General features: G+C 41.6%; 1 protein-coding gene across 2 annotated transcripts in view; it reads left to right on the top strand.

The window, feature by feature from the left end:
- Positions 1-22,762, top strand: part of LOC126109845 (collagen alpha-1(I) chain-like) — a 269,369-nt gene that overhangs the window by 97,121 nt on the left and 149,486 nt on the right. Inside the window, exon 4 of one of the 2 annotated variants that reach the window (XM_049914903.1) lies at positions 9,535-9,663. The exons of the other annotated variant lie outside the window; for it this stretch is intronic. Within the exon in view, the coding sequence (XP_049770860.1) occupies positions 9,535-9,663 (129 nt within the window). The remainder of the gene's footprint in view (positions 1-9,534; positions 9,664-22,762) is intronic. 2 annotated transcript variants of the gene reach the window in all.

Raw genomic sequence — 22,762 nt, 5'->3', positions numbered from 1 at the left:
AGCCTGACCGGGTTGTCTCCAAACACGTCTCCTACGATTGTCTGGTTGAAGGTATATGCGACACTCGTCGGTGAAGAGAATGTGATGCCAACCCTGAGCGGTCCATTCGGCACGTTGCTGGGCCCATCTGTACCGTGCTGCACGGTGTCGTAGTTGCAAAGATAGACCTCGCCATGGACGTCGGGAGTGGAGTAGCGCATCATGCAGCCCATTGCGCACAGTTTGAGTCGTAACACGACGGCCTGTGGCTGCATCAAAAGCATCATTCAACATCGTGGCGTTGCTGTCAGGGTTCCTCCGAGCCATAATCCGGTCATCCATTGCAGTAGTAGCCCTTGGGCAGCCTGAGCGAGGCATGTCATCCACAGTTCCTGTCTCTCTGTATCTCGTCCAAGACCGAACAACATCGCTCAACTATAACAGACACGACCGATAAATGCACTTAGGTTCACTCCGAGAAGCCTGGACTCTTCCATTGTTGAGAGCCCCTCCTGGCACAAAGTAACAATGCGGACGCGATCGAACCGCGGCATTGACCGTCGCGGCGTGGTTGAACTACAGACAACACGAGCCGTGTACCTCCTTCCTGGTGGAATGACCGGAACTGATCGGCTGTCGGACCCCCTCCGTCTAATAGGCGCTGCTCATGCACGGTTGTTTACATCTTTGGGCAGGTTTAGTGACATCTGTGAACAGTCAAAGGGACTGTGTCTGTGGTACAGTATCCACAGTCAACGTCTATCTTCAGGAATTCTGGGAACCGGGGTATTGCAAAACTTTTTCTGATGTGTGTATAATCGGGCTGCAGGTATGGAACTCCAATAGCGCACTGAGACGATGTTGAAGAAACAGAACAATTACAAAATCTCGTAAGTCTGTTCGTAAATTTTCATTGCAGTAGAATATCAGTGCAACGTAACATACATACCACAGTATAGCTCAAGTCTTTTCTGTCTGTGGAAAGAGTCACAAAAGTTACGTACCGTAGTAGACATCTTGTATTTTTCGTAGTTTGTACACTGTACGGAGACTTGACTGCTGTCTAGTAAACATTTTTTGAATTTATATTGTATTTTTTATCGTTAACGACGTTAAGTGCTTTGAATATGACATACTGCGTTTACATATGGCATGCTGCAGGCCAATCCCATACAAACTTTATTTGTCATTCACAAACCTTGCCTTCGCCAACTCACAACCAAATTATCATCTTTGAAACCATGTAGACATCAGGCTTCGCTACTGATCAGTCTGTCTCCATAATCAGGATTTCAGGGAGGGGCTTAAGTACCTATCACACTCCAGCTCATATGCTCCTGTATGTCCTTCTCATTCCTGATTCATGTGTTTTCTCCTTCAGTGTAACATTCGTAATTAAAGAATCTGAATGTGAACAGTGTCACAAACACAGTGTGTGGGGACCTTGTTTTTGGTGTGCACTGAAGATGTCCTAATAATGTTTATTGCAACAACTGGTAACTCATTTGTACACATTATGACCTTTGTATGAACAGATGGCCCTTCTTCCTCAGAGTGAGGAATATTTATACCCAACGCACTGTTTCAAATTGACGTTAACAATGGTAGAACTTGATACCCCTGTAATAATGCAGGTGCATGCATCAAAATCTGTGCAATTCCTGACCCATTTTTTGAGGCAAATAACTTTAATCAACATAATTTGCTATACCAAAGACAAAACCTGCTCTGTTCACTATATGCGTATGCGTCGTGCGGACGGTGGACTTCTTGACAATATCTTCTGCTGAAGCATGTAAACTTTTCTCTGTTGTTTTCTTTTGTTGTATGTCAAAGTGATGCTAGACAAGAACTGACAGTCTTAATCAGCCATTGATAATATAAAATTCAATAGTCATTAGAAGACAATGGATACATTTCAAAGTAGGTAACAGTTTATATACAGACATATACTTAACACAATATTTTAAAACAGTGAATAAAGTGATTAAATGGTCATACTATTACGGTATATTGATAATTTTTACTTAGGGACCGTCTGACAGCAACTGAATAAAACACAATTTTAGTGCCATACGCGTTTCGCTTTTATTTTCTGCAAGGCATCATCAGTGGCAGGTTGCGTGGACAATTTCTTACATATTACGCTACTGTTGCATTTTTGGTGTTGTTCTTCTTCTTATGAACGCCAATTTGCGGTTTTTTCCACATTCCACAGTACTATGCACTGAACACTTGTTTTAATTCCAAATGCTCGGTTAGTATGCGTTTCTTCCTAAGAATATCACAATCAGCTTTTGTCCTGGTTTTGTAGCCATGCATTTCGTATGTGACAACGAGATTCATACCAATTGTTTCTGACAGAGGGTGCACACATGTAAATGTACGCATTTACAACAGTCAGTAGCCTGACCCTACATAGGAGAAGGTAACAGTGCTCCCTAGCACCAACCTACAAATTACGTGTAATATTCTTCTTCGTATTTTTAAAATATTGGTAATATGAGGAGTGTATCCCCACATAGGAAGTCCAAAATACATTACTCCGAGGTAGTCACAGCTAAGCTCTATTTTTCCACCAGAGATGTCAGACTTGTAAGTTTACAGACCTGACTGAAAGGGTGGTGCTTGAGAATTCTTCTTCTTCTTCTTCTTCTTGAAAAGTCCAGCTTATAATTCCTAGATGCTTTTAGTGTAATTGAAATAGATTTACACATCATCGAAGTAAATTTTCCAGGTTATACGTATCTCTTATCAGGGGCTCTCCTTGATGATGATCAGCCTTTATATATTAAACTTCACAGTTTAATAAGACAAATCGCGTTTACAGAAGCGTCCGATTCCATCCGTCTGCTTTGTACCATGACGTCACCAATATCGCGCAAACGACCATCCTCAACGTCTCCAATATGGCGCCTATGACGTCATTACATAAACACTGCAACAAACACGAAAATACATGTAAAACCAACAAACACATATCTATCCAAAAACGGGACCTGTGCGGGAAATTGGGGGTTTTTGGGTGGGGACAAACTAAATATAAACGCATACACACACCACGATCTCAAACAACACAAAACGACGACATAAAAACCCCGAATTCCGCTACACTTCAATATCGACAGGAATCGGTCACTTCCCTTCACTTAAACGGAGTTGTCAATACCACAAAATAAAAAACATGTACTCCAAAAATTATAATCACGCCGCAACTACCAATACCACAAAAACAACACTTAAAACAAAAAAAACTGGAATCTGACACTTCCCTTGACCTATATAGGTCAACAGCAACTCACAATACCAAAACACATAGCAGCGACACATTGGAGTCATACACTTCCCTTGACCTTTATAGGTCAACAGTAGCTCATGGTACCAAAATACAGCTACGTCGACAAATTGGAATCGAACACTTCCCTTGACCTATATAGGTCAACAACAACTCACGATACCAAAACATAGCTACAAAGACAAATTGGAATTGGTCACTTCCTATGACCTATACAGCTCAAATACAATTGACGATACCAAAAATTGTAATCGAGTACTTCGCCTAAGATACATAAATCACCACAAGTGCCAATACCAAACCATCAACCACCAACACATGTAGTAAATAACACCAACTCAACAACACATAAAAACCCCAGTGAACAACATAACATGCGAATAATAGATCCAAACAAGGGACTACTTACCACTAAAAAGTTCTGGTGCTACACACTAGGTCAGCCACCCCAATCTCTCTCTCTCTCTCTCTCTCTCCCTAAAACACACACACAGACACACACGCACACACACACACACACACACACACACACACACACACACAAACAAACAAAAAAACGCAACCAGAACAAACCCCAACTTGCATATTCTGCTTGCATATGCCACATTTCACTATCTCTGCCACAAGCCCAAAATGTTGGAGAAACTTAATGAGGGACAATATGGTGTCCCCCATTTCAGCCTGCAGATGCACTCTATTAAACTTAGAAGTCATATCCATACCTAACAAAAGAAGCCACAAATTGAATTAAACGACTTACCGTGCGACAAACAGCAAACCAATAACATCAAACGACACCACAATAACATACACACAACAAAAACTTAATTCTTAACTCACTAAAACTAATTTCCGCTCTTCTATTACAGTCACAACTGATAAATGCACACTTCAAGCACCGACACCTGGATGAACCCAATACACCACATAACACACGGACCATACACACACCACCAGAGGACACCACCAACCACAACAAGGTGACATCTACAAACACAACACACTCATGAACTATACTCCACACCGTCATGATGTCACACACCACAACACCCTTACGTCAAACCTGACGGGTGCGATCAGACGCCTCCGTTGACCCGAGAAATCAGTGAACCATGTAGACTTCGATGAATGTAACATAGTTTAACAAGCTGCAATAACACATTGCCCATGCTTCAGTTGGAAATTTACATCTAAATATACTTGAAACACAAAGTAAATAGAAAAGAAAACCATGCACCATGGAGATGTTATCCAAATAGGATGGAAATCAGTGGATGTGATGTACACATAGAGGAAAATGTCCCTCTTGATAGATATTGTGTCAAATTATTTGCAGTTTGCACTGGTTAGAGGGCCCTGCCCATAATGCTACAAATGTTCTCATTTGGAGGGGAGAGCTGGTTGGTTGGTTTGGGAAAGGGGACCAAACAGCAAAGTCATTGGTCCCATCGGATTAGGGAAGAATGGTAAAGGAAGCCAGCTGTGCCCTTTCAAAGGAACCATCCCAGATCTGGTGACCTTGCTGGAAAGGTAGGGTTTGACAAACATTAAGACGTGTGTGGGTTGGCATTGCTGAAATGTAAACTCAGGATTGCTTGTCCTGAAGAACAACAAAAGAGATTGTAGAATATCATTGATGTACTGCTCTGCTGTAAGGGTGCCATAAATGACAACCACAGGGGTCCTGGTATGAAATATAGTGGCATCTCGGCCACTCCTGGTTGTCACGCGGTATGGCAGACGATAGGCAGATTGTTGTAGTACTACTGTCTGAGGAGTCTCCAAATAGCCTGGAAACTCATTGACTGGCGAAGATTGTCTTCAGTGATGAGTCCTGCTTTGAATTTAGCCCCGATGCCCAGTGAAGATGCGTCTGGAGACACTCCAGACAGTGGTGGGATACTGAGTTGATTGTCGCCTGCCGTATGGACCAACAACCAGGAGTGATGGACTGAGATCCCATGTCTTTCCATAACAGGACCCTTTTGGTTATCAGCTGTTAAGCACAACAGTACGTCAACAATATTCTGTGTGTCATTTTATTGCCCTTCATGGCGAGCCATCCTGGGATTACATTTCATGAAGATAATGCCTGCCCTCACATGCCAAGAGTTTCTACTTCTTGTCTTTGGGCTTGCCAAACCCTATATTTTCCAGAAAGGCCACCGGATCGGTCTCCAGGTGAGAATGTTTGGAGCATCATTGGCAAGTCCCTCCAACCAGATCAGGATTTTGTATCTAAAGTGCCAGTTGGACAGAATCTGGCATGATAAATCTCAGGAGGATGTCCAGCAATCAATCAATCAGTGACAAGCCGAATAAACTGCTTGCATAGGGGCCAGAGGCAGACCAACACACTATTAACTTGCCCAATTTGTGAAGCTCTTTTCTGAAGTTGTAGTCATTTGTTTGTCAGATCACGTAATTACATCTACCAATTTCCATCCAGTTTGGATAATTACTTCATGGTCCATATTTTGCTACGTTCTATAGTAACTTGGCACGGGACTGCTTGTATATAAACATTACTCAGTTGAAAGCCCTTCCAGGACTGACCAGCTTAATGTCTGTACACTTGAAATGGTGGATGTGAACTCACTAATTATACACTATGTGTTGAAAAGTATCCAGACACCCCAAAAACATACGTTTTTCATATTAGGTGCATTCTGCTGCCACCTACTGGCAGGTATTCCATATCAGCGACCTCAGCAGTCATTAGGCATTGTGAGAGAGCAGACAGAGGCACTCCGCAGAACTCATGGTTTTCAAACTTGGTCAGGTGACTGGGTGTCACTTGTGTCATGCACACTCCTAAACATCTTTAGGTCCTCTGTTTGTGATGTGATAGTGAAGTGGAAATGTGAAGGGACACGTGCAGTACAGAAGCGTACAGGCCAACCCCACCTGTTGACTGACAGAGGCTGCTGACAATTGAAGAGGGTCGTAATGTGTAATAGGCAGATGTCTGTCCAGACCATCACACAGGAATTCCAAACTGCATCAGGATCCACTGAAAGTACTTTGGCAGTTAGGTGGGAGGTGAGAAAACTTCATAGTCGAGCGGCTGCTGATAAGCCACTATAACGATATGTTTACGTAATGAGTATACATAAACATACAGTTATAAACGTCCCCGTTCGTAGTCGCTAATTATAACAATATGTTTACTTTTGTGCTGTAACATATAGCTATAATCAGCGGTGGAAACATATTTGCGAACGCCGACCGTGTGCGGCTGATTCTTCTTTGATCGTCTGATCAGTCGGAAGTTGCATTGCAGAGGAGAGTAAATGCCTATTCAAAATATAATTATTTTGGATAGCTCAACATGAATTTCCTAAGGGACCGTAGTTTATCATGCATTTATCAGTAGAGTATGGCGCGGAGAAAATATTTCGCCGCATGCAACTTCCGTCCGAACTCGAGGAAAGAATTCGTGACTGTGAACTCTCTATTTGGCAGAAACATAAAGAAAATTAAATAACTTCATGAAGGAGTGAGACATAGATTCTATATTAAATAAATAGTCCATACACCAGTTCCATGAAACTCTGAATTTATGGCAATTAATAGACGAACTTACACTGCAATGAAGAATTTAACATGGATGACGTTTTGACTGGCACTTCTCTTAATGAAAACAATTCCTTCGACGTTTTCACATACACGTCGCACAATAAATCTACTGCTAGGCACTTTTAGTATTACACATGTACACTAGAACAATATTAATTTTAACAATAATAATACGGCGGCAAGACATGCGCGTTCGACACAAGTTACAGGAGACAAGAGAAGAATGAGTAACTGTTCATCGAGAATATCTCGTACCTCAAAAAAAAAAAAATGTGTAAAAGTGTTCTTCTTCTGTCTGTTTTTCGCGCCGCGGTTTTCAAAGTCAATAACTCACTGCATCTCTGACGGCGCTTCGACAATAAACAAGTTACGTCACAGGTCGTTCACCTTTTACATTCTCGCAACATTATTTGCTAACTGTAGCTGTTGCCGAGCGACTGCTCGATTAGTGAATGATTTAAAATGATACGACAATCACATAATGTTACACCACACATCACACCGGTAAATGCCAGACGACATCTCGCTTTGTGTGAGGAGCATAAACATTGTTCAATTGAACGCTGGAAAAACATTGTATGGAGTGATGAATCGTGGCTCACAATGTGCTGATCCGATGGTATGGCGAATGCCCGGTGAACGTCATCTGCCAGCGTGTGTAGTGCCAACAGTAAAATTCAGAGGTGCTGCTGTTATGGTGTGGTAGTGTTTTTCATGGATGGGGCTTGCAACTCTTGTTGTTTTGCATGGCACTATCACAGCTTGGGCCTACATTGATTTTTTAAGCACCTCCTTGCTTCCCACTGTTGAAGAGCAATTTGGGGGTGACAACTGCATCTTTCAACATGATCATGCACCTTTTCATAATACACGGCCTGTGGCGGAGAGGTTATACAACAATGACATCCCTGTAATGGACTGACCTGCACAGAGACCTGAGTTGAATTCTTCATAACACATTTGGGATGTTTTGGAATGCCGACTTCGTGCCGAGCCTCACCGACCGACATCGATACCTCTCCTCAGTGCAGCACTCCAGGAAGAATGGGCTGCCTTCTGTCACCTGATTGAACGTATACGTGCGGGAGTAGAAGCTGTCATCGATCGAGGCTAAGGGTGGGCCAACACCGTACTGAATTCCGGCATTACCGATGGTGGGTGCCACGAACGTGTAAGTCATTTTCAGCTAGGTGTCCGTACACTTTTGATCACAGAGTGTATATATGTAACTGTACTTCACTGTAGCTGGGCTCAGACTGACTGTGTTGTTTTCTACACTTTCTGTTCAAAGAAGCAAGTAGGAATGTTATCACAAAATATTAATATACAAAGTTATTACATTGTCAATATTGACATACAAGATAGGGATGATAACTGATCTGTATCTATATCTATCCTCTCTAAGCTGTCCTGTGGTGGGTAGTGAGGGGTACTTTGTGAAGCAGTGTCTTTTCTCCCCTTGCCTGTTTTGGTCACAAATGGCTTGGAAGAAAAACAATTGCTGGTAAGCATCCATGTGGGCTCAAATTTCTCTAATTTCCACTTTGTGGTCTTTTTGAAAGATGTAAAGAGGAGTAAGCAACACATTTGTTGACTCTTCTAGGAATGTCCACTCTGTGGTGCAGGAGGCTCTCTTGCAACATGTGCTGCTGAATTTGGCTGATAATCTCTATTAAACTTTAATGTTTACTAAGTGAAACTGTAAGAAAAGACGGTGCTCTTCTTTGGATCTTCAGTATTTCCCGTATCAATCCTATCTAGTATGGATCCCATATTGACAAATGTTATTCAAGTATTGGTTAAACGTGTATACATTAGGGAATGAAGTTATTTTGTTTAATATGGATTTAACAATGTTCAGGCAGCCTAAATGATGATAGGTTCTATCTTGTGTATTGGAGTACTGGACTTTTGGCTGTGCACTTTTATCTCCAGGATTTAGCAAAGCCTGCCCAGAATTTTTCTGGTAACTCAGATTTTCTAATTGAAATATTTCATTAACTAACATACTATCCGTGTAAAAATATAAATTTTTGGTAGAAGAAAAGTCAGGTCTATGATATAGTTACACTGGATTTTCAAAAGCACGAATTTCAAGAGAGGAAAGTTGTCGAATACTAGTGATAACAATAATTTTGAATAGAGGTAACCTGTGAAATACCCAGGACATAAAACTTTCAAATAAGATACGTCAGTCATAAAATATTAATGGTGTTAAATTTTCGCTCTTAAATTTTGCATATTTCTTTAAATAAGATGTTTGTGATGAACTACTTACACTATGTTATCTGCTGCATGTAAATTAAATAATGATAATAATAATAATAATAACAATAATAATAATAATGCCTTGAAAAATAAATTTGAGATCTTTTGTGTACATGGTACAAGTATTAAGTAAAGGAAAGTGTGAGCATAAAAAAAAAAAAAATTCTGTCCAGTAGAGCATTTCACCTTTCATCAGGGAAATTTTGCTGATATCTTCTTCCCAATTGAGTTTGGAATGATTATGTATTCCTAAGAGTTAAAAGATTTATTTTCGGCATCTGTAGGCAGCCCTAAAAGAAACTGTTGTGTTTTCTCTGGATTACAGACCAGTACAGTACTATGCTTCCTCTCCCCAGAAGAGGCCGGTGTCACTTGCTGAATGTCAGGCTGTTATCACTACATGCTGTTCACAGGGAATGGTGGGTGCCTCTTTGAGGGCAGCGTGTATCAGGATGGGGAGGAGTGGAGGGCCGATGCTTGCTCGTCTTGCTCCTGCTCGCGGGGTCGTGTCGAATGCATGCTGATCTCCGGATGCTCCAAAGGTCAGACAGCAATCCTTTGCCATCTCCGTGCATGTCAGCACTGGCCGTTCGACAGATCGCTTTGCGGTGGGGAAATGCTGGTCTCTTACCTCTGGCTGAATGCTGCATCATACCATTCATTATTATTTGTGACTAAAATATTACTGGGGTGAAAGTAAGCTGAAGTTTAGGAAAAAAATGTATCCCTCTCCCCAAGTGATTGCAAACATACTAAAACAGAGTGGGTGATGTTAATAGTGGATTTATTGAATTTAATTGAATTTTATCATTCAAGAGACCTCGGAGCTCATTTGAGGCATTACAAGCGTCAATGCAATTACGAAAGCACACGGACAACAAATTATTGTCATGGCATTACATGTCTCAAAGTATTACTGGTACAGCAAATTAAAGTATACACAATGTTACTATTCACTGATGTATCTTATCCTAATTATACAATACAATAATAAGCATGTTATAATCACAATTAAAAGTTGACCTGCTTCATAAGGACTCTGTTCTAATAGAAATTCTTTGATTTTTCCTTTTGAATTGTTGACGTGGTAGCTCCATGATATATTGAGGTGTTTATCTGATTTGTTTGCAAAGCATTTCTGTGTTGAAACTTCCAGACAGATTAAAACTGTGTGCCGGACTGAGACTCGAACTCTGCTGATGGTAGAGCACTTACCCACGAAAGGAAAAGGTCCCGAGTTCGAGTCTCGGTCCAGCACACAGTTTTAATCTGCCTAGAAGTTTCATATCAGCACACACTCCGCTGCAGAGTGAAAATCTCATTCTGGAAATATCCCCCAGGCCGTGGCTAAGCCATGTCTCAACAATGTCATTTCTTTAAGGAGTGCTAGTTCTGCAAGGTTCGCAAGAGAGCTTCTGTAAAGTTTGGGAGGTAGGAGACGAGGTAGTGAAGCTGTGAGGACGGGCCATGAGTTGTGCTTGGGTAGCTCAGATGGTGGAGCATTTGCCCGCGAAAGGCAAAGGTCTCGAGTTCGAGTCTCGGTCCGGCACACAGTTTAATCTGGCAGGAAGTTTAATATCAGCGCACACTCCGCTGCAGAGTAAAAAGCTCATTCTGCATTTCTGTGTTTTTTAGTTACAGTGGAATTATACCAGGTCATGCTTTTTTCCAGTTTAGTACTTAAGGCACATGTCATACTCTGGTATTTGCAATAGTTTTTCTTTATAAGCATTATACACTACAATGGCAAAATCTTTAGTTTTCTGAAGCTGTCTACAATCAGCTCTGGGTGCAAAGTTGCGTATTACACTCACTGCCTTGTTTCAGAATTTAAACTCAATGGTTGCATTCTTGGTAAGTCACAATGTATAAATTGTTAGATTCCTGTATAATTTATATACATGCTTGTTATGGAGACTTAGAAATGATAGCGAACTAGTATAAAGCAGGAGCAGGGGATTCCCAAAATAGCAACTTTGTCCAGATACACAAATACAGGGTGTTCTAGGAGGAATGGCCAATATTCAGGAATATGACAGGAATCATCATTCGAAGCAAGAAAGCACAGACTGTAAAATGCAGTTTTTCATTTTCGTTACTGTGAAGCAAACCTCTTCGACTGCAGGCTCTTTGCTTCCCATACTATGGGAGGGGATATTATGAACCAAAGTAAGGAAAAAAGTATTGTAAACATGGGATCTTAAGTCCATACCTTAAGAGCTACAAGCACTTTTTTCAGTAGATGTGTTTCACAGTAACGAAGATGAAGAGTTCATAGCTATTAAGGTGTGCATTTTAGAACCCATGTTTACTAGATTTTTTTTTTTTTTTTTTACTTCAAATGACCATTCCTGTCGTATCCTTGGGTATTGATCATTCCCTCTGAGACACTCTGTATAAATGAATCTGGAAATAATTCCCACAATTATCCATGTGAGTATATTAGCACATCACAATTTGTTGTTAGTATATTTTACACTAACAAATAGGTGGGCTGCTCCTGCTTGGTAATGTACAAATTGACTCATTCCATATCCCTGATTGCTTTCCTTCATGATGGGACTTAACAAACACAGACTGTAAATGAGTGAATGAGTTAGTGAATAGGGTGTTACTTGTGTAGAATGAGCATAGGAGATAGCATATGTTTGAAATGAATCACAAAAGTAGTGGAATTGCCCCTTTGTGGTCAATTCAAGGTAAACATGCGGACGGGACAATTAGAAGGAAGAAGTTAGCTGCTTAGTTTAGTAGTCTGGTCAGTTACTCAGTTTTAAGTTGTCGTGGAGATTCACTGATTGGTGAGTTGTAGAACTGTAACCATAAACACCTCCCCAAATCAGATATATCCATTGTGCACAGATTTTACATCCTGACCATTTTTTATTAAAGGGACTGGATTTTCTTACGCTTGTGTCCACAGTTCCATTTAGTTTCTTGTAAGAAGTCTTTTTTCTGTGTTAGACTGTCATTTTCTTTGGCAGCTAGCAAATTTGGCTCCCTTCCATGTAAACAAGCACCTCCACACAAAAATTTCATTATGTGCTTCTCAAGATTTATGCAGCAGTGAGGAAAGATCAACATCTAACTGCATCACATATCTCTGTTAAATAGCACAACATTGTATAATTACAGATGTGAGATTCTATATCTGGTGGGATAGAGGAGGGTGGGGGATAAGGATGGAGAGGAATGGAGGAAACAAACCTGTATGCCTATTCCTAATATTTGTGACTATATGGTTCTGCATCTGAGCACATCATAGATGTTTGTGGTATTCAATTTTAAGCCATTGTCTGTGTCATATGTATTTTTATTTCAATAAAAATGTTGGCCCACTTTAATGAATTGTATGCAGGTATTGTCCCTTAACCCTCAAATGTGTAGTTTGGTTTTTGTTTGGATGGGAATATGTGAGATACAATTAAAGGAAGACTTTTAAATCTCGTGCAAAAATGCTTTGTACGCTTCTCTCTAAATGGCTCCATATATACTGATGATCCAAAACATTATGACCACCTACTTAACAACTTGTTTATCCATCTTTGGAATGAAATACAGCACTGATTCTACATAATACAGATCCAACAGTTTGTCAGTAGGTTTGTGGAGGTATGTAGCATTAGATGTCTATGCACAGGTCATGTAATTCATGTAAATAACAGCCTGCTGATGTCCATACACAGTGATGGCACCCAATAGCGTCCCAAAGGACTTCCATAGGATTTACATCAGGTCAATGTGCTCTCTGAGAAATCAATGTGAGTTCGCTAAAATGCTCCTCAAACCACTGTAGCAGTATGTTACAGTGTGACAAGTACTAAGCTGTATATCCTTCATGTTTTATCTTTAGAACTGTCTTTCATCAGAACAAAGTACAATCTGAGTTTTGTGCCTTTGTTATGAAGTGCAGAGTGCCTATTAACATCATCAAATATATAGTCCTCATGCTACTATTTCATCTGAACCATTGGAAAACAATATTACAACTCAGTTGACTGTTGATGGTTTGCTCTGGGTCTCAATGCGCATGCAGCTTTTTATTTTGAGTCATATACTGGGAATGCATGTCAATTTTAAGGACATATAAACTAAAATAGCTTTATTCCTTGTGTATATGCAGACTGAAGTGATGAATGAAAATTTGTACCAAGGCTGGGATTCGAACATGGGTCTCCTGCTCACTCAGCAAATGCATTAACCACTACGCCACCCTAGCACAGTGGTACGACCCTAGCACACTTCCCTCCTCAATTCAAATTCCAGTTCACCCCTCAGCCCACTTAGTATTCCCCCTCAACTCGAACACCATTACGGGCTCTCCAACTGTATTGGAACAGCACCTCAGCATCGAATGAAACAGAGGATCGTTGGTACAAATTTTCATTCATTGCTTCAGTCTGCATATGCACATCATAGAATTTGGAGACATGGTAAGGTCCCTGCAACCATGTAATTTCATGTGATTAAGCACATAAGCCTGGGTTTCAGGAAGGATCCCTCGTTCTGTCTGATGCTGACAAGGGAAAATCCCCAATGCAACCCCCTCAGGTTTAGTGGTAAGATAGCACTGAAAACACATCGAGCATGAAAAGAGTAATAAAGGTGTACTGAAGTATGAAAAAAGAAGCAAATCCAAAACAGCAAACGGTCCAAGCTTAAGATGTCCATCATCAAGCAGATTTGAATAGCCACAGCATCGTGGTTATGTGGTCACGATGCTGGACTCCAAAGGGGGAGATCCATGTTCAAACCTCTCTTGTGCCCTTTATCTATTTTTCACAAAATTATGAGTCTACACCCAGTCATTGACGAGTCTGTTTGCTATATTCAAATTTATATCTGTGTATGGAGTAACATCCATTTGCAGCAGCTAGGTGTAGGGAACGGATTTCAAGACGTATGTACGCAGCGTTTGTTCTACACAAGTACCACACATTGTGACTCTTGCGTTCTGTGTTGGAAATTTTGACTCTTGAATTCCCTTGTAGTAACATAGTTCACACTCATTTATTTGTTGTTTTCATTTTTGTCAGAGCTCTGTGCGTCATCTTGCTGCACTTACTGTTCGTCACATTTATTTGTGATGGCAGTATATTCTTACCACAAGGTTCATATTCTACACTACTGGCCATTAAAATTGGTACACCAAGAAGAAATGCAGATGGTAAACGGGTATTCATTGGACAAATATATTATACTAGAATTGGCATGATTACATTCTCATGCAATTTGGGTGCATAGGTCCTGAGAAATCAGTACCCAGAACAACCACCTCTGGCCATAATAATGGCCAAGATACGCCTGGGCATTGAGTCAAACAGAGCTCGGATGGCGTGTACAGGTACAGCTGCCCATGCAGCTTCAACACGATACCACAGCTCATCAAGAATAGCGACTGACGTATTGTGACGAGCCAGTTGCTCGGCCACCATTGACCAGATGTTTTCAATTGGTGAGAGATCTGGAGAATATGCTGGCCAGGGCAGCAGTTGAACATTTTCTGTATCCAGAAAGGTGCGTACAGGACCTGCAACATGTGGTCATGCATTATCCTGCTGAAATGTAGGGTTTCACAGGACTCGAATGAAGGGTAGAGCCATGGATTGTAACACATCTGAAATGTAACGTCCACTGTTCAAAGTGCCGTCAATGCGAACAAGAAGTCATCGAAACGTGTAACCAATGGCACCTTATACCATCACGCTGGGTGATACGCCAGTATGGCAATGATGAATACACGCTTCCAATGAGTGTTCACTGCGATGTCACCAAACATGGATGTGACCATCATGATGCTGTCAACAGAACTTGGATTCTTCCGAAAAAATGACGTTTTGCCATTCATGCACCCAGGTTCGTCATTGAGTACTGCATCGTATGCGCTCCTGTCTGTGATGCAGCGTCAAGGGTAACCGCAGCCACGGTCTCCGAGCTGATAGTCCGTGGTGCTGCAAATGTCGTCGATTTGTTCGTGCAGATGGTTGTTGTCTTGCAAATGTCCCCATCTGTTGATTCAGGGATCGAGACATGGCTGCATGATCCATTACAGCCATGCGGATAGGATGCCTGTGATCTCGACTGCTAGTAATACGAGGCCATTGGGATCCAGCATGACGTTCCGTATTATCCTACTGAACCCACTGATTCCATATTCTGCTAACAGTCATTGGATCTCGACCAGTGCGAGCACCAATGTCGCGACATGATAAACAGCAATCGCAATAGGCTACAATCCAACCTTTATCAAAGTCAGAAACGTGATGGTACGCATTTCTCCTCATTACATGAGGCATCACAACAACGTTTTACCAGGCAATGCCGGTCAGCTGATGTTTGTGTATGAGAAATTGGTTGGAAACTTTCCTCATGTCAGCACATTGTAGGAGTCGCCACCAGCACCAACCTTGTGTGAACGCTCTGAAAAGCTAGTCATTTGCATATCACAGCATCTTCTTCCTGTCGGTTAAATTTTGCGTCTGTAGCATGCCATCTTCGTGGTGTAGCAGTTTTAATGGGCAGTAGTGTATAACCAATGTATAATATCACAATTGCCAAGACTACAGAAGGAGAACAGATACATCAATGACCAGATGGAAAGTTCATATTTTTGTGAAAAAAAAGGCATGCATGAGGGAGATTTGAAGGCACATCTGCCGCTTTGCACTCCAACACCGTGTCCGTACATCCACGACGCTGTGATTGTTGCAATTCACGCGACGTTGCACATCTCGAGCTTGGACTGATCACTGTTTCCATTTTGCTTCTTTTTTCAAGGTTCAGACCTCCTCCTTCCTGCTTTCGTGCTTGATCTGTGTTCAGTTCTTGATGGGTTAGCTAACGGGCTAGTTTATCACTAAATCTGAGGGGGGAGGGGGTGATGAGGTGCTTCCCTTGTGAGGTACTACTCTGTTATAGTTGTAGAGCCTCTACAATACTTTTCAAGCTTAGGGGGAATACCAAGTGGGCTGAGGGTGAATGGGAATTTAGATTGAGGATGAAGGTTTTGCTAGGGTAGTCCCTGCTGTCGTGCAAAGCCATCATGCCAGAGTGCCGTAGTGGTTAGCTCATCTGCCTAGTGAGCAGCAGACCCAAGTTTGAATCCCACCTCAGTACTAATTGTAATTCATTGCTTCAGTATTCATACACACATCATAAATGTTTGAGACTTGGAAAGGTCTCTGGAACCATGTAGTTTCATTTGTTTATTCCATGTGGTCAGACCTGTACTACACAGCCGATAGTGAATAGTCAGCTGAAATCAGCCACCACAGATCAAACTATTTTTCTTGTAAGAAACCAGAGTAGCAGAAATTATCAGATTGCTTTATACATTAGTTGATAACATTACATTTTAACCAGTACTCTATTGTTATGTACAGGGTGATTCAAAAAGAATACCACAACTTTAGGAATTTAAAACTCTGCAACGACAAAAGGCAGAGCTAAGCAGTATCTGTCGGCGAATTAAGGGAGCTATAAAGTTTCATTTAGTTGTACATTTGTTCACTTGAGGCGCTGTTGACTAGGCGTCAGCGTCAGTTGATGCTAAGATGGCGACCGCTCAACAGAAAGCTTTTTGTGTTGTTGAGTACGGCAGAAGTGAATCGACGACAGTTGTTCAGTGTGCATTTCGAACGAAGTATGGTGTTAAACCTCCTGATAGGTGGTATATTAAACATTGGTATAAACAGTTTACAGAGAATGGGTGATTGTGCAAAGGGAAAAGTTCTGGACGGCCGATAACGAGTGATGAAAATGTAGCACGCATCCAGCTGTTCCCTCAGCTCGAACAAGAAGCACAACAATTCATATTTCAGCAGGATGGAGCGCCACCACATTGGCACTTATCTGTCCATAACTACCTGAACGTCAACTACCCGAGGCGATGGATCGGCCACCAGGCAGCTCGTGACAGAGCACTTCATCACTGGCCTCCAAGAAGCACTGATCTTACCCCCTGCGATTTTTTCGTATGGGGGTATGTTAAGGATATGGTGTTTCGGCCACCTCTCCCAGCCACCATTGATGATTTGAAACGAGAAATAACAGCAGCTATCCAAACTGTTACGCCTGATATTGATATACTACAGAGAGTGTGGAACGAGTTGGAGTATCGGGTTGATATTGCTCGAGTGTCTGGAGGGGGCCATATTGAACATCTCTGAACTTGTTTTTGAGTGAAAAAAAACCTTTTTAAATACTCTTTGTAATGATGTATAACAGACGGTTATATTATGTTTCTTTCATTAAATACACATTTTTAAAGTTGTGGTATTCTTTTTGAATCACCCTGTATAATGCTGGAAAGAGTAGCAGTGAAAGTATGGTGGGATTGGACATTTAACATTTTCCTTCAAGGCAATTGGAAAGACCTGACAACAAATTACATGCAATGTTCATTAAGTATTGTAATTCCTGTCACCTCACTTCTAATTTGGAGTGAACAAAAGTGTAAAATAAACAGTGTTCATTACATATACTCTTGCTGACGTGATAATTTTGGAAAAAAGCCTCCTGTGGGTAGCAGAAATCATTGCAACATGCAAAATATAAACTGCTTTCTATCAGTCATAAACATTATCAATTTTGAAACTTCCTGGCAGATTAAAACTGTGTGCCGGACCAAGACTCGAACTCGGGACCTTTGCCTTTCACGGGCAAGTGCTCTACCATCTGAGCTACCCAAGCAGCTGCCTGCGAAAGGCAAAGGTCCCGAGTTTGAGTCTCGGTCCGGACACAGTTTTAATCTGCCAGGAAGTTTCATATCAGCGCACACTCCGCTGCAGAGTGAAAATCTCATTCTGGCATTATCAATTTTTTTTATTTGAGGATCAGCTGGAAGTGATTTCAGTATAGTAATATTTTATAATATTGAAAGATAGCACTGAAGAAAAGAAAATCACAGTGCCGAGAAGGAATCGTGTGACATAAACGAAAGTTGCTAGGCGTGTTTCTGCATCTACATCTACATCATATTCCGCAAGCCACCTAATGGTGTGTGGCGGAGGGTACTTTCAGTACCACTATCTGATCCCACCAAATCTGTTCCACTCGCAAATAGTGCATGGGAAGAATGATTGTTGGTAAGCCTCTGTATTGGCTCTAATTTCTCGAATTTTCTCCTTGTGGTCAGTATATGAGATGTTTGTGGGGGGAAGTAATATGTTTTCTGATTGCTCCTGAGCCAGCCGCTGTGGTAGAGCAGTTCTAGGTGCTTCAGTCTGGAACCGCACTGCTGCTGCATCCGGAGGTTTGAATCCTGCCTGGGACATGGATGTGTGTGATGTCCTTAGGTTGGTTAGGTTTAAGTAGTTCTAATTGTAGGGGACTGATGACCAAAGATGTTAAGTCCCATAGTGCTTAGAGACATTTGAACCATTTTGACTGCTCGTGAAAAGTCCATCCCGAAATTTCAATAGTAAATCTCTCCATGATGCACAACACCTCTCTTGTAACAGCTGCCAGTGGAGTTTGAAAGATGGTATCTATTTAGTTTTTGTGCCAGTCATATGAGAGTGACACTAGTAATGCCACTATGAGGATGCAAATCAGGTTTGATTTAAATTATCGCTGTAACAGTTGTGAGCAATAGATACCTTTGAGATTTGACTTGGTGAGTTAAGAATGTCTTTAAGGAGCTAAAGATGCTGTTATCAACATCTTACTGAGTTTTAACAAGGCTGTGTAATAAGACCATGTGAAGTTGGAAGTTCCGTCTGCAGTATTGCAGAAAAACATGACAGGAATGTAGCCACTATACACAATTAGTGCCAGTGGTGGTCAAGACTGTGGTGTCACCGCCAGACACCACACTTGCTAGGTGGTAGCCTTTAAATCGGCCGCAGTCCGCTAGTATACGTCGGACCCGCGTGTCGCCACTGGCAGTGATTGGAGACCGAGCGCCACCACACGGCAGGTCAACAGAGACTCCCTAGCACTCACCCCAGTTGTACAGCCGACTTTGCTAGTGAAGCTACACTGACAAATACGCTCTCATTTGCCGAGACGATAGTTAGCATAGCCTTCAGCTACGTCATTTGCTACGACCTAGCAAGGTGCCATTACCAGTTTATATTGAGATTGTACTTAATGTATCATTAAGAGCGATGTTCTCCAATTATGGATTAAAGTTAAGTATTACATCAACTACTATAATTCCCTTAACAGTTCCAGACCTCACACCTGCCTGCTTGAGATTAAACGCGTGCATTTCGGCCTCCTCTAGCAACACGGTGTTGGCTCTTCTGCCAATACATCAAAGACAATGGCATGTCTCAAGAAAATCTGGCTTCGGATGGCCTGATGGCACTACCGAGAGGGAATACCGTCATGTTCGGCATATGGCTGTGGCACATTGTACTGCATCTGCAGCAGCAATTTTAGCAGCAATTGACACTACAGTAACGCTATGAACTGTTACAGACTGGTTACTTCAAAGGCAGCTTGGAGCCAGATGCCTGTAGCATGCCTTTCACTGATCCCAAACCACTATGGTTTGCGACTTCAATGGTGTCAACTGAAAGGTCATTCGAAAGCAGGGTGGAGGTCTGCTCTGTTTTCTGATGAAAGCTTGTTCCGCCAAGGTGCCAGTGGATGGCTGTGTGTTGTTTAGGAAGGGGTCAGTTGAGGGACAGCAACCAACCTGTCTGCAACACTCTGGATGAACACGTGGAGCTATGATCGAGGGTGTGATTTCGTATGACAGCAGAAGTGCTCTCGTGGGTATACCAAGCACCCTGACTGCACATTTATATGTCAATCTGGTGACTCGATCTGTTGTGTTTCCATTCATAAACAGCATTCAAGGGGTTGTTTTCCAACTGGACATTGCTCGTCCTCATACCGCTGTTGTAACCCCAACACGCTCTGCAGTGTGTCGAGATGTTGCCTTGGCCTGCTCGACCGCCAGATCTGTCTCCAGTTGACCACATGTGGGACATCATCGGACAACACCAGCATCATCCACAACTGGCATTAACCACCCCTTTGTTGACTGACCAACTGTAACGGGCACTGAACTCCGTCCTACAAACTTCCGCAAACTGACATTTGGCACCTGTACAACGCAATGCGTGTTCATCTGCATGCTTGTATTCAACATTCAGGCAGTTCCACTGGTTATTAATGTTTCAGCATTTCACATTTGCAATGACTTGTCTGGCATCTTGCAATGTTAATCACTTAAATATATTACCTAGACAAATGTGTTCCCAAAATTTCACTACTCTACATTAATTATGTTTTGGTGGTGCAATATTTTTATGTCAGTAAATTTGTATTTCCGAACATCCAACATAGAGGTGAGCTGCAGCAGGACGGAATCTGCATGGTGGTTAATGACTGTAATCTAGTAAACAGGCCAGCCTGAGAGTGGTTTGTAGATGGTTTCTCATGCTCGATTAGTCTAATGCTGGCCTGATCCCTTAATTCTGCATCAGAGAAAATGATGCACAAACAGCTGAAACACAATAAAACATAGAACAAATCTTGTTTATATGCAGGTCCACAGCATCCAAAAATATTCATGAAAGAAAGCATTGTCTGTTGTAGGCTGTATACAGGGTGTTCTGAAACTGATTGTTCAATTAATACAGGTGGTAGAGAACATCAAAACAAATACATTTCAATAAGGAACTTATGGTCTCAGAAGTCAGCTTGTAATGTTAGGGAACATTTTGTTTGTGATTCTGGTATAAGCTGTTGTGTCAGTATTGCTAACTGGGAATGTGAATTGAGATTTAGGAATGGTCTGTGTACTGGTGGTTGGCTCTGAGGTCTGTCTGGAAATGCTCCGATTCATTCACAAGCATCACTGCCTTGTGACAAGAACAGTAACTTCCTTGTGAACACACCAATTCAGTTCCAATAATTACCACTTTGCTAGGACAATAAGAAATGTGGAATGGTTTATGTATGCTGAAATGGCTGACATACACCTGGTATATGGGTCTGCTAATGGAAATGGACAAGCTACAGTGAGAGATTATCAACAACGCTTTCCCAACCGACGCGTTCCACAGTGCCAAACATTTTAGACTTCAGCACTGCCTACTGTATTTCTGTGCACATCATATTCGTGATTCAGGTCACAATGAAACAGTATGAACTCCTGAAATGAAAGACGAGATTCTGCGGCATCTCGAAGGCACTCCATCTATGAGTACATGATGTTTTAGCGTGGCAGGCTAGCAAACCTAAAAGTCAATATATGCATATTTTCATTGGAAAGGCCACGTGCATCCATAGGGGATAATCTTTGCCAACACTTACTTTCTAAACCTATATACTAAATACAATTATTACAGTTTGGATCCCTTTTACGAAATTAATATACATATATTTACATAGTGTGTGTTTGAGCAAGCTGCTCGCCAGCGCAGTTAATGTTGTGCGCTTCCAGCGTTGGTTTCCCAATGCATCTCTGGCAGCATGTAGTCTTTGCGCATGCACAATAGCATCACTGAATTTCACGGTCGCCAGTTGTAGTGGTTAATAAAAAAAAAGAAAAGAGAGAAGAAAAGAAAAGGAGAAAAAGGTTGAAAATGTGGGAAGAAATCGTAAGTGAAAACGGTTTTTTGTGGCGTTTTTGAGCAAAAGTTAAACCAATTTCCACTACAAAACTTACTGAAAAGAAACAGAGAATAACAAAATGTAACTGACAGGGGGAAGTGGCGTAGATAAATCATCCTTTACCAGGTTAACTTGTTTTCTTTCGTGCGGCATCCAGCTCTTCAAAAATCTCCTTCATTCCGGCGTGAAAAGTCTGCTCCAAAATCTTGCAATCGTCCAGGAATCACTAATTTATATCAATTAAAATCATCTTGATACTATATGCAATTTAATTTACTTTGCTACTTCCATCCTCCGAATTTCTTAATAACTTTCACAATATGTCTACACATTAAAATCAGATCAAGACTAGCTAAAAAGTTTTTTTTTTTAACGTCTTCATCAGATCACGTCTGCCTTAAGCTTCCGCTGTCGAGAGACAATAAAGAAATGGATAGAAAAACAAAAAAGAGTTACAATTTTAGTATTTTCTCTGCCGTCGAGCGCTCATACGGCACAATTCATGTCTGAGGGAACGAGTGCAGCGCGGCGGCGAAATTCAAAGTCCCGCTACAATGTATTCCACTCATCTGTGGCGTCAGTCACAGTTGTATGTGGAATGTGTTACACGACTAGAAGCTACATTGTTTCTGTTTTCGGTGTGTGGCAGACCTAGCACCTGAAGATTTTCCCCACCGCATGCAGTTCACACAGCAGATTTTATAACAGACTGCCCTGCACTGCTTTTTTCCAGCTAAGGTTCTGTACACCTATGAGGACTGTTTCAGTATCCACAGTGTGCAAATTTGGGCATACACAAATCTATGAGGAACTCAACTTCACGCCCATCGACAGTGATTTGATGTCGATGTTCGGGCCGAAGTTATCGGTGATAGGTTGACTGGACCGCACATTCTCCTACATTTCCTCAGTCAATGGAGATATCACATCTTGGTGGAACTTGTGTTGCTAGAACTGGTGGAGGATGAACCTGAGAATGTTAGACAAAAGATGTACTTCCAGCACGATGGAATGCCAGTCCATTCCAGCATTGCTGTTAGGAATCATCTGTGAGCCTCCTCTGGGAAT

This window comes from Schistocerca cancellata, chromosome 12 (assembly GCF_023864275.1).
Source record: "Schistocerca cancellata isolate TAMUIC-IGC-003103 chromosome 12, iqSchCanc2.1, whole genome shotgun sequence".
Taxonomy (NCBI): domain Eukaryota; kingdom Metazoa; phylum Arthropoda; class Insecta; order Orthoptera; family Acrididae; genus Schistocerca; species Schistocerca cancellata.
The sequence above is the reverse complement of the archived record's forward strand: the minus strand, read 5'-3'. Positions and strand labels throughout refer to the sequence as shown.